The 13223-nt window shown below is 37.3% G+C and overlaps 1 protein-coding gene across 7 annotated transcripts in view; it reads left to right on the top strand.

Annotated features, from left to right (window-relative positions):
* LOC124534062 (CBP80/20-dependent translation initiation factor) overlaps window positions 1–11791 on the top strand; it is a 40508-nt gene extending 28717 nt beyond the window's left edge. For 3 of the 7 annotated variants that reach the window (XM_047109726.1, XM_047109728.1, XM_047109723.1), the window contains 5 exons: window positions 4024–4174; window positions 5085–5358; window positions 6321–6511; window positions 7323–7517; window positions 9079–11791. In XM_047109726.1, coding sequence (XP_046965682.1) covers window positions 4024–4174; window positions 5085–5358; window positions 6321–6511; window positions 7323–7517; window positions 9079–9300 — 1033 coding nt within the window. In that variant the 3' untranslated portion in view covers window positions 9301–11791. Of the gene's footprint in view, window positions 1–4023; window positions 4175–5084; window positions 5359–6320; window positions 6512–7322; window positions 7518–8945; window positions 9001–9078 lie in introns of those variants that run through there. The other 4 variants (XM_047109724.1, XM_047109725.1, XM_047109727.1 and 1 more) reach the window with 4 other exon arrangements.
* The last annotated feature ends 1432 nt before the right edge of the window (window positions 11792–13223 follow it).

Genomic DNA, 13223 nt, shown 5'->3' with positions numbered 1-13223 from the left:
AGAAAACCTTGAATCTGGAAATAGGGCTTTGAACGTTCGACGCATTCTGATTTGGCATTCAAACCGAACACTACTTTGCCGATATCCTGTTATAATCTTGATTTTAGTCGATATTTATTTCAACATTGTCGGTGCAGATTGCTGGATGACTTCCAATTTACTTAATAGGTAGTTTCATCGCTACGCTCTTCCATTGATTACTGTAACAGGCTAATTTCGTCTTCATTGCTAGAAAGAGGGTTCTATGAACGCAGTGCAAGTCTGTAGCTTCCATAATGTTTGAAATAGTTTATAGAATTCTTCTCTTTATTAGGATATTTGCAAATTCGTCTGAATAAGTTCACCGTCTTTATTAATTATCCTTCCTTCTGGCAAAAAATAAGAGGTACTAAAAAGTGAGTCAGTTAATTTGCTGGGACGAGAAACAAGACATGATAGATACTGCAACTGGCGTATCGTCCCAAGGAATTGCTATAAGTTCGTGATGACAATTTTTCTTATATGAGGTTAGCTATTTTAAGTTGCCAATTGCCATTCAATTTCACTTAGCTTGGCTATTTATAAAAAGGCTAAAAAATAAGTAGGTAATAAATATATCACATTTGTTTGTAATATATTTGATATATGATTCAAATGTTTTAGTTCAGTGCAAATTTCCCAGCGCATGCTATGAACAATAGAGAGTTGGACAGGACACGCCACTTGTCCTCATTTTACACCTCACCACGCATTGCGCAGGCGCACTTGATACAGTTTACAAATGCGGGCCAGAAATAATAATTGTATGTTTATCAAAATGCTAAACTAGTATAGTAATTGTAAATAAATTTGTAATCCAGTTTTAATTTAAATATTTAAAATGCATTTATGTCGTTTTAAATTTTAAAATCGGCCTGAGATGTACAAATAACGATCATTTTAATATCCTTAACTTAGTAATAAATAGCAATAAAACTCATAAAACACTAAAACTTTAATCGATAGACATATGTATATTATATCCCCATTCTTGAAAAATGATGTAACATAAAAAGAAAAATATATCATTATTTAACTAATCATACATTGTCCAATATATATTAACTTATTTTGGCGAGGCGAATTTGTGAATTTGCAAACAAATATTCAAAAATAAAATACATAATTGTAATTAAATTGCTCAATTCGATTTGTCCGCGTCGGGCACGTTATTTTTCATCATCGTCGAAATATGTATATGGTGCCAAATATCCGTTTAATTGCCCGCGTATTATATAGTACTATTGGGTACGCGCTTGCGCACGATTCGATATCCTTAATCGTCGAACTAACGTGTGATGAGCATACCTTTATAATAATCGTATTGTCTACTTAACTTCCTGTTGTTTTTGATTTGTATGATTATAATGGATATACAATGAGAATACATGTACATGTAATTTGACTTATCTTGCACCTTCAGATTATGATTTTATTAGTACGGTCGACTGGAACGCCAATTAATCAGGAATAATTAAGCTGTTGTTTCCAGCCAATTCAATTCCCTAACAGGCGGTTCTTATTAACGAATCGTTTTTTAGTTATGAACAGCTAATCTAGTCATATAAGTACTTGCGTCAAACATTTAAAGCAATTTTGTGCGACATGAATTATTCGTAGACAATTATATTATCAGTAAGCAAAAATAATCCAGCATCGAACAGAACAGAAAGCAAAACGGAAATAGTAGCCTAGATGCGTAAGCCAGTGTAGCTACAGGCTTAAGGGACATGACATCTTAACTCCAGCGTTGGACGCGTATTGATGTGATATAGCCTTACTGCGCTAATGACCACGCCGTTAATTATTGTTTAATTTGTCCGACTAGCTAAGAATAATACTAATAAGGTAGACGACCTATTACATATAAAAATTTTAAACGTCATTCTGTAATGCTCCGTATTTGAAATGAATCGTTTCTTTAGTAGGTATGAAGCGATATCAAAGCGCCGAACCTCGTTTCGGATTACCATTAGTATCGCCGAAAGGGCGAATGCACGTAGTCCATTGTTCGCCGTATTAATATATTGTTGCCGTCGAATAATTAATTAGCTTGCAAGCAGTTGGCAAGCGTAACCGACTGGCGTCACGTTCGTTATATGGTTGCAGGAACCATAACAACTGTGTACTGTTTGATTGGTTAATTGATTATTTAATCGGATTCATTTTGTAAAACCATCAAACAAATTGACGTAAATAGTACATAATCATCCGAGGCTTCGTTTTAGGGTGTTGATTGTCATGAGTGAGGCAAAAAAGCCTATGTCCTTACTTGGATTTCAAGTTTCCTTCATTCCAAATTTCGTCAAATTCGATTCAGCGATTTGGTAGTGAAAAAGCGACAGAGAGACAGAAAGAGTTGTTTTCACATTTATAATATTAATATACTTAGATGGAATAAAATGCAATGATATAAATTTATTACTGAGTAAACAATCTATAAAACTAGCAAAGCAATATAAATATATTTTATATTGCTATATAGCGTTATTAAATATTTATTATTTATTAAATATTTTATTAAATATTTTATTTATTTATTGATATCAAAAACACCACCGGCATCTTAACAAAATAAACATTAAGACAAGATTACCAATAGTGTAGGCTATTACAGTGTTATACACCTTTGAAAGCATTTAAAACAAAGCAATCGATTGTTACATTACTCTGAAACAGATAGTTTCGTATTTATGATATAAGTATAGATCAATCTTTTTGTATTCACAATACGAATACAACTGCTTTGAGTGCTTTCATTAAAAGTTTAATTAAAACGAGTGCTTTAATTAACGAGTTTTGGTTGAAAATTTTCAACCAATTGATGTTATTGTAGGTCTCATGGGATGTTTTAAGTGTCTTACACACATACGTACCTACTACATTTTCTTATTAGGCTGATAAATCAAATCCGAAATTAAGATAAAAATTAAAAAATAATCATTAAAGTCTGCGACAAAATTTCCATGGAGTCTAAAATGCTTCATTGATTTTTCTTTTAAATTAATATGATTAAAACTCGGTGATTTTGCAAACATGCAATAAGTATTAAAACATCTGATCCGATCTGACCTGTGAAGTAGTCATGTAGCAAACTTAAGAAATGTTGAATTTTAATTTGTTATGTCTTCGATACATAGTCGTGTAAATGAATGCGACAACATACGCTGTAGCCTGCGATAGTAGTTATTGTGTTGATTGTTATCTCGAAGACAATCCCATCGAGATAGCGACGTTCTCTCGTTAAAACAATACAATAGTGGTACGATGAACGTGAGAATAAATATTAATATTAATCTTAAAATAATTACGTTGATAAAATAATGTATGTTCGGATAAAATTGTTACAAATACTTATTTTGTAGTTGTGTTGCCATGAAACACACATTTGTTTTTGGAACGAAGTTATTTTACAAGACTTACTGTAAACTGGCAGAAGCCGTCGTAAGAAAAAAATGTTATGTCCCCAGGCAAACCTTAACTCTTCTCGTTATTTCTTTCTGTTATATATTGTTTAATGTGTCATTATTGAAGCTTATTTTTTTACTTCATACGGAATGTTTAATAACTATATTTTTTCTTGCGTGATGATTGTGTCTGTTATATAATGCAGAATATAAAGCAAAAGCAGTTTCGTTCTAAAGGTTTCCCACGACCACTTTTTTAAATAAATCTTAAATGGGTGTTTAGTTTAATATTATTTTATCTACATTAAAATAATGTCTAGTAATAAAAATAGATATTTACTGCTAATACTTATATACAAAATTATTATTTTGTATGTAAGTATTAGCGGTATATATTTTTATATTATATATAAAAAGAGTAACTACTGAGTTTCTTGCCGGTTCTTCTCGGTAGAATCTACTTTCCGAACCGGTGGTAGCTTCACTTAAATGTAAAATGACGATTCAAAAGTGCTTGTAAACGCCTACTTGAACAAAGTTTATTTTGATTTTGATTTATAACATTTGTCATCACCTGTCTATTGCTGCGGCGCTCCAGGTCGGCAGTGGGCGTGGGCTTCACCAGCGTGGGGCTGCAGCACTCGCGCTCGGCCGTGCTGCACGCGCAGGTGCCGCCGCACTACCGGCCCGTGATGCCGCCGCACGCGCTGCTCAACAGCGCCTCCAGCGGAAACGTGCCGCACGCCACGGTAACCGTAACCCGCACCCATTGCTACTTAGTTACTACTGGACATTCTTTGATCTAGTTACATGTATACTCTTAATAAAAATTTAGGATTAATATCATGAACTTTTCAGAAATGTATAACTAAACTAAACTTAGTGTCATGAAAGTTAATAATAATAATAATAAATTGCCACTAAACTCAGCAAATATAACGAGCTCAGAGATGAAATAATAAGGATGTGGAGGCTACAGAACGCAGTAATAGTTCCAATAGTCTTATCTACAACGGGAGTCATACCAAAACAGCTTCACCAGTCCTTAAAAACTTTAGATTTGCCTAAAAATACATTCATCCAGTTACAGAAAGCTACCATACTAAATACTTGCAGAATAGTGAGAAAATTTCTATCCCAAAATACCCCACCAAACCAATCAAATACCCCACTCTAAGATAGATGTGCACTTGGCCTAGGCCCGTGTATGTCGACTGAATCCGGCAAAATTATGCCGAGTAAAATTTACATAAAAAAAAAAAAAAAAATAATAATAATCTTTATTGACTCCAAGAAATGTACATTAGTCTTAACCTATAATACCTAATTTTACATGATTTTATGTTGACATTGAGGTTAGTAAACACTAGCGTTTAAACTAGGCCGAGCCTGTATCTTAAACGCTGGACTCTTCCGATGTCACTATTATATATTATTTCTAAAAATAAACTACAAAAGTAATTAGTGAATGAGGGTAAAAGTTAAAACTCTATACAAAAACAACATCAGCGACATTTCTATTTCTACCCTCAAACTTACAATTTGATAGGTTAGTTATCTATGAAAATGTCACAGTTAATGTAATGAAATGTAATGCAAAAAAAAGTTAATATTTACTGCCACCTGTGTGTATATTAATGATGACTCTTGACGTTCCAGGGCGGCCCTCGTGTACATTTCAAGCTACAGCCTCAACAGTTGATATCCGATAAAAAGAAGTCGCCACCGTCTTCCCTAACAAACGGCAATGGCAAGAGCGTCAGGCCTCAGTCCTTTGCACCAGGATTAAAACGATCCAAATCTCTGACGTCAGCTGACACTCTTGCCAGTGGTATGGCAGCTCTGGGTCTGGCAGCGGACGCGGGAGATCTCGGCAACTTTCCGCCAGAGATACAAGAGTGCATTGACAAGGCACTGGAAGGTGAGAATAACGGTGTGTAACCTAATTTTTTTATTCGTTCATCTCCAGCACGGTGGGGGATTGCGGTGCAATGGTTGGTAGAACTGCAGGTCTGTGATATTGGGTCAATTTACACTTCGCTTTACATAGGAATAAATATTCAAATTGTTAATTTGCTTGTCGCAATTTGAGAAGTTCACACAAAACGGCTGTCTTTACAAATAAGTTACTTCCTGGAGTCCCCTTTTTATTAGTGACATCAACGTACTGTTCTTTGGTGATGGAGTCAAATAAGAATGTCAAAATTACAAAAGGTCTCAGACACGATGTAAATATGCAACACACTATTGAAACCTAGGATAGCTTTTGAGCACCATATTTTTTATGCTTTAATCAGCGAAATGTCATGTTGTTGGGTTTACCGATGATGATTTGTACGGGCGCATCAGGGTGGATAGATATTTTGTTACTATTTTGTTTCTTGTTTGTTCTGGTTTGAATGAGACAGCCAGTGTATTTTAACACAAGGGACATAACATCTTGGATCCCGGTGTTTTGTAGCGGAGTAGTCTTGAATAAAAAGTCAATGTTATTATATCATAGAGTTCATTTAAAATTGGCTCATTTTAAAAAAATACATGTGACAACGAAAAAGCTAGTTTTATAAATAAATAACTTGACAGAAATAGAGTCGGCAGTAAGGTGTCGAAAGAAAATAATTGAATTTCTTTGAAATATAAACGCTCCGAGATTAAACACTTTCCGAGTCATAATATTTTATTACAATTGATTCGTAACATGGGATAGTCACATGGTGCACCACTAAGAGTACTTTTACCTCCAATCTTGAGGAGTTTCATGATTGAAACAAATAATGTTTGGCGACGAGAACATAAGCTTGTTAACTCGCCGCCGCCACCCGCCGGCGCCGGCGGGGCGGGTGCGCGGCGGGTGCGCGGCGGGTGTGCGGCGGGACTGAGCGCGCGTGCCCGCAGACCCGAACGCGGTGTGCGCGCGCACGCTGATGGACGCCGTGGGGCACCTGGTGTCGCGCGCCGTGGAGTCGCCGCGCTACGCGCTGCCCGCCGCGCGCCGCTGCATCGCCGTCGTCGAGCGCGAGCAGACCGAGACCTTCCTCGAGTCGCTGCTCAACACGTGCCAGCAGTGGTACCACGACCGCGACAAGGTACGTGAGCCAGCGTAACGTTGAGCACGACGGGGTAGCATCTCAGCTCCCTGAGTTAGTGATATCTGTGGACTTTGGTGACCACTTAACATCAGGTGGTGGCACCTTTGAACGTCCATCTGCCGATGCTATAAAGTAAAATCAAAATAAATATTATATAGAAATCCTTAGGCCCAGCACACACGGCGCAACGCAACCGCAACGTAACTGCAACGAAACCCTTCTGAAATTATTAGTTTGAAACTCGTTTCAATCGATTTCCACACACGCAGCAACCTCACGGCTCACAATCAGTTCGGTTTTCTGAGAGAATAGAAGTCTGCAAAATGTCTAGTTCAAGTGATGAAGTTGTGGTTATGTATTTATATCTTCGACAAAGGAGAAGGCGTAAAAGAAGAACTATGTGGATACATCCCTACATTGATATTAATATCAACTGTCGTATGTTTGTGCCTGCCAAAGCCAAAATTATATAAACAAGGATATTTTTCTACTTCTAACACAAATTCAATGCTTTGATTATCATCGTCAGCCATTTTGTTGATGAAAAAGGCGCGAAATCCGAAGAAACTCAAACACGAGTTTCCTGCACGCCGGTTTCAATGCAACTGGTTTGAAACGCGTTTCCAACCAGTTTCATACAGGTTGCGTCGTGTGCGGTCTCTCAAAGGAGTCTATGGCTGAAACTCAAAAGTAACTAGAATTCGCAGTTTCGTAGCAAATGCGTTGCGCCGTGTGTGCTGGGCCTTATTATCATATCAGTTGCAACAAAAGAAATACGTAGTGTACTTATAATTGGTACACTTTCCAGCTGCTCGGCACGATCGTGGGCGGGGGGCGGCCGCGCCTGATGGCGTTCCTGTCGTTCCTGCTGGAAATGTACTGCCAGCTGCGGCGCCGCGCCATCCAGCGCCGCGGCCACAGCGCGCCCGGCCACGTGCTGCTGGCGCTCATCTGCAAGTGCTGCGAGGACTGCATCCGCCAGCCCGTGCCCTCCCCCAGCGACGTGAGTACAGTGACTGCTCATGCTCATCCTAGCCTTGTAGATGTAGTAATACGATGAGAAATTCTTCATTGTAATTTATACATGACGAAGTATACAGGTCCCACGATGGACCCTTGAGGGACTCCAGAATAAGCTAAATAAAATGCGCAGAACCCGTCTGAGTAGGTACCACTAAACATTTATGTTCTATCGCCAAACGGTTTGAAGTGAGGGGAAGCCTGTTTAGGTTTTGATGGCGTATTGGCTATGTAAAAGTCCATGGGCCGTGATGACTACTTCAATGTCGGCTATAAGCTCTAGGACTGGCAAATGGGTTGCCACTTGCCAGTCATTGCTTTCTTACTTGAAGTAAATAAAAAATAATAAACATTTAAATCCTCTAAAGACTTAATGTCGTGTATCAACATAATTGCTGGTGACTAGCTAATTGAGGATATTTCCAATATAACCGTAATTATTTAATTTAACAATAAGGATGGTCGACTAGATTGAACGCAGTAGCGTAGCTATCGTAGGGCCAGGTAGTGCAGTGCACCAGGGACCCGGAGTTCAGGGGGCCCTCTAAACTAAACATAAAGCTTCTTTAGCTAGAAAAACACGACCCTGCGCACTATTTGGTATCTATAATTTTAAATTTAGTAATTAGTATATTAGTTAAAGAGGGATAGGAAAGAGGGGGTTAAGGCTAGATTATTTTTCTATGCACCGGGGCCCTTCCTCCCGTAGCTACGTCATTGATTGAACGGATATGGCTAACGAACGCTAAATTTATATTTCTTTTTCCACTGGCAGAACAGGGTACTTTCTGAAGTTAAACTAGTATTAACTAGTATTTGCTATACTAGATACTATAATTTTACCAAAAAATGACAAATACTTTAAGCGGTTAACGTTAGGTGAGTCCCGGTCGTATTAACGCGACTGTTGTTTTTACCAATATGACGTCACCAAAATGATCGACAACTTTTTTGCGGGTATAAATTAGATTTAATGTGAGGGCAAAAAACGTGTTAATTTTGACAAATTATATTGGATTTAAGGCTTTTGAAATACTTACTTGCTTACTTACTACAGATTATGCTATACTAAATCGACGGAAAAACCGTTTCATTGTGTATCTGTTACAAATAATCATTAAGTCTATTGCTGAACTCTAAGCGCAATTTTATAAGAAAGAAAAGTGCCAGTATGTTACCCCATTAATTGACGTGCCAGAACAGATCTTTACAGTGGAGGAACATAATATTTAAAGACACCATTTTTATGTGTCTGAAAGGTACATCGGTTTACGCATTGTTAATGTAATTTTTATCCGACAGAATGGCATTGTTGAAGAGGTTCTTTATAACACTAACTTTTTTACACGAAATTCTAGTCTTTCTTATATTTCGATTGCGAAATGAATAAGATGTTCTGCGTCGCTTCCAGACGGAGAACCTGTTCTTCGTGCTGACGTACATCGGGTGAAGAGGTTCTTTATAACACTAACTTTTTACACGAAATTCTAGTCTTTCTCATATTTTGATTGCAAAATGAGTGAGATATTGTGCGTCGTTTCCAGACGGAGAACCTGTTCTTCGTGCTGACGTACATCGGGCGCGACCTGGAGACGCAGCTGCCGGGCGACCTGGAGCGCCTGCTGACGGGCGTGCGCGACGCGTTCATCAACACGGCGGCCGCGCCCTCCATCCGCCGCACGCTGCTGCAGCTCATCGAGCTGCACGCGTCGCGCTGGCAGCTGCCGGGCTGCGCCGTGCTCTACTACTACCCCTCCTCCAAGTAGGCACCCGCGTCTTGAGCTTTGCTAGTAGATTCTTGATAGAGTCGTCGTGTATGCAAATTGTAATAGTTTCATATTCCGTACAGGTTGAGGTCTCGGAGTCAATTATATTGTGGCTTTTTAGGTTATGTCGTTGTTTGAGTCTAGACGTATTACGCAGCCGCCTACTTGGAGGAGTAACTACCCCTCCTCCAAGTAGGCGACCGCGTCTTGAGCTTTGCGAGTAAGATCTTTTTGAGATAGATGATTATTGTTGTCTTAAATTTTCGCGATTATTACACATTTAAATAAAACTAATTATAACGGACGAATCGCGTATATTAAGTCTACCCGTGACCACGAACACTGCAAAGTGATGGTAGGGCTTTGTGCGAGCCCGTCTAGGTAGGTACCACCCACTCATCAGTTATTCTACCGCCAAATAACAGTAGTCAGTATTGTTGTGTTCCGGTTTGAAGGGTGAGTGAGCCAGTGTAACTACAGGCACAAGGGACATAATATCTTAGTTCCCAAGGTTGGTGGCGCAGTGACGATGTAAGGAATAGTTAATATTTCTCACAGCGTCATTGTCTATGGGTGATGGTGAGCACTTACCATCAGGTGGCCCATATGCTCGTCCGCCAACCTATACCATAAAAAAAAAAGTGCTCGAAACGTCGGGATGTTTAAACATAATTAATATACGCGATTCATCCGTTATAATTAGTTTTATTTAAATAGATGATTATTTACCGCTTAGTTCAGATTTCGTTGAAATTTCCCCCCTCGTGTATAAGCTCGGATAAGTCTCATCCGCATGCCGGGCCCCGCGAGGGAGCCGTAGTTGAGTTGTCAACGCGCGGTGAAGACTTTTATACATTCTTGTAGATTAGCTCTTAAGGACGTGTTAAGTACATATCTCCTTGATAGAGTCGTCGTGTATGCAAATTGTAATAGTTTCATATTCCGTACAGGTTGAGGTCTCGGAGTCAATTATATTGTGGCTTTTTAGGTTATGTCGTTGTTTGAGTCTAGACGTATTTTTAAGATATTTCTGTTTATTAAATCAAAAGTATATTTAACGTTGAAAGTGCACTTTTTCTTAATATATGTGATTGAGTGCTTAAATTTTCGGTATTACTTTATTTAAAGCAAAACTATAAACTATTATAAATACTTACTTGTAAACACTTTTGTAAAGAGTATAGTGTCAAATTAGAAGTTCCTAAAGGTGTATTAATGTAATAATATAGTATTTAACAATTATTTCATATATCAGATTTTGTTGAAATATATGTAATTATGCGTTTTAGGAGGAGGGGTGCCGAGTGGTAGGGTGTCTGTGAGAGTATAGTGCCTAAACAAAGGTTACAAGCATTTCTAAGATTGTTTGGTTTCGTTTCTTGTTGTATTGTAATGTAGTGTTGCGTTAGTCGGGGTCGATGACACTTTAGCATCGCGTCGTAGGCAGTCGCTGCCATAAGCTCATCTTATGAAACAGTGCCTTAGTGCGGCCGTCGTTTTCTCACACTGTTTCCTTTTTAAATATTTATCAACACTGTGAGAATACGAATCTAGATGTAATTGTACCTAATTTAAGGTTGATTTAATGAGCATTATATGCCTAAAAGTATTAAAGAGTACGTGTAATATAAGTAGTTGTTGACAAATTAACGGTGTACATTACTGTACGGTCTTCGCATAGTACTTGGTGCATTGTAAGCCTTTGTCGTTTCTCTTCGCTAACGTAGTGTTTGCCATTTCTCTAGGCCGTAACAACCTAGCTCCTTTGCCTTTCTACCTTCGCTTTACTCGGTAGTTTAAAAATTAACATAGATTTTTATCGTCTATGGTAATAAACGTAACAAATTATTATGTTGCATAATTATGAAAATAATTATTAATTTTAAGAACAATTTAATATATTGTTGCCAGTTGCATAATTTGGTTTTGTTTTTATTTATAAATGCATAAAGATTTAGTAAGTTTGACTGATGTTTGCTAATATATATGCTTGTGATATAATTTAAATGTAAGCTTTCTAAATCTTCTCTGTCCTAACCAAAGACTGTATCCATTTCGAGATTTCACGTGGATTAACGTTTAGAGTTAAATCGGACGTCGTTGGAGCCGGACCAAATGCCTCGTGTAGCGTTGCGACTCGGGGCGCTCGTGCGTTCGTCTAGAAATGTTGTAATTTTTCAGTTATTATTTACACGTTAGATGTAGAATTGTGTGATCAATGTATCTAATGTTAAAACTAATAATAGTTTTAAGTGTTAGTTACATATGAATTATTATCAAAAGACCGTATTTTTTTTTAATCTCATTATTACATTCAATTTTTTTAGGTTATTATAGTTCGTTTGTAAAAAAGAAAAAAATAAAAAAAATGGTGCTAACCACGTGCGTACATTGGTGTATTATATTTATATCATTAATTGGATACGGGCAATGTTATTCAGTTGTATTTCTGTACCTTTGCAAAAACCAATAAAGTATAAAATTATATATACGGAATTTGTTTTATTTTATGCACCAATAAATATCCCATACATCATTTTATCATATTATTTTATGTGACTGTGAACATCCTCATCCTTATGATTGAAAGTAACTACAACTGCACAAGAACAATTTGCAACACTGGAAATTTGTGAAGTATGTTGCCAGCCAAAACGTTTTTGGCTTAATCTTTAAAGGTTCCTTGTCCGTATCGGTTGAGAAAAACTGCCGGTGAAAGCTGGTTCTCAATGAAAGATAAGTCATCTTTAGATCAACGCCATGGAAAGTGATCGATCAGATGATGTTATTTCGACATCTCTTCATTTAATCCCAATGAAGCTTTAGTGTCCTCAAAACATACTCGGAAAATAGTTATTTATATCTTCTAACATTTGTATAGCAACAAACAGCGTTACAGGAGAATTTTTATAGATTAAAATCTTCGAATTATCTTTTGGAAAGAGGAAAAATACATTGTGGTGTATACGATGTAGCAGACTGCATATACCTTGTAATTGCCTATGCCTGGAAGGACAATGTAGACAAGGGATTATATAAGAATATGTGAATTGAAACTGGAGATTGTGCATTGATTAATAATTGTGTTTCAAAAATTTTGCTGGATGATAGAGCTCTTTGCATGTTCATATGGGTAAGTTACAGATATTCTAACGTCAAACAAGTAGGTATAGTCGTCTTCCAAGTAGAAGGGTACCAGTGTAACTACAGGTTCAAATTACTTAGTTAAACTATTAGCTAAATAAGCTAAACAATGACATTGAAAACCAATTGAAGTTACAAAATAATTAATATGTAATCTGTAAAGGGATACATTTCCAAGACGCTAATGGCTTAGTGACTCGAATGAACATGTTCGAGAAATCACCGCCGTGTCATCAACAGGATTTCTTATTAGCACTTATGAATCATCAACTTATGAATACATTAAATTTAATGCACCGGAATGTAGATTCTACTTGAAAACCGGCTAGAAACCCAGCCATTGCAACCATAATAATAATTTGTGTCAATATAGAATTAACGCGAATAGCCCTTATTTTTAAAAAGCGATGAAGGTGAAAATAGTTTTTTGTTCAGAAACAATAAGGGATAATACCAATGAGGATTTACTGATATCGAGTGGCTTACAGCTTGCAACACGTACTCTTTGAAACTGCTATAAAAAATCAGACTGTGAAGCTGAAAAGCCAAATTCAACCAAACGAGCTTCATTGTGTAAGTTGCCTGGGCTATATAGGCATATTTCAGTAATTATAATATTAAAAAAAAAATTATAATGTCCGTTTAGATGATGGTCACCTATATCTCCATCTGATCTATCCAACTAATTATATAGCAATATCAGTAGTATTTATGTACAGTCAGCGTCAAATAATTAGAGACACTCAGGGTATTCAAATAATTAGACGCAACCAAAAAGT

This window comes from Vanessa cardui, chromosome 12 (genome assembly GCF_905220365.1).
Source record: "Vanessa cardui chromosome 12, ilVanCard2.1, whole genome shotgun sequence".
NCBI lineage: Eukaryota > Metazoa > Arthropoda > Insecta > Lepidoptera > Nymphalidae > Vanessa > Vanessa cardui.
This window is presented reverse-complemented; position numbering and strand designations above follow the sequence as displayed.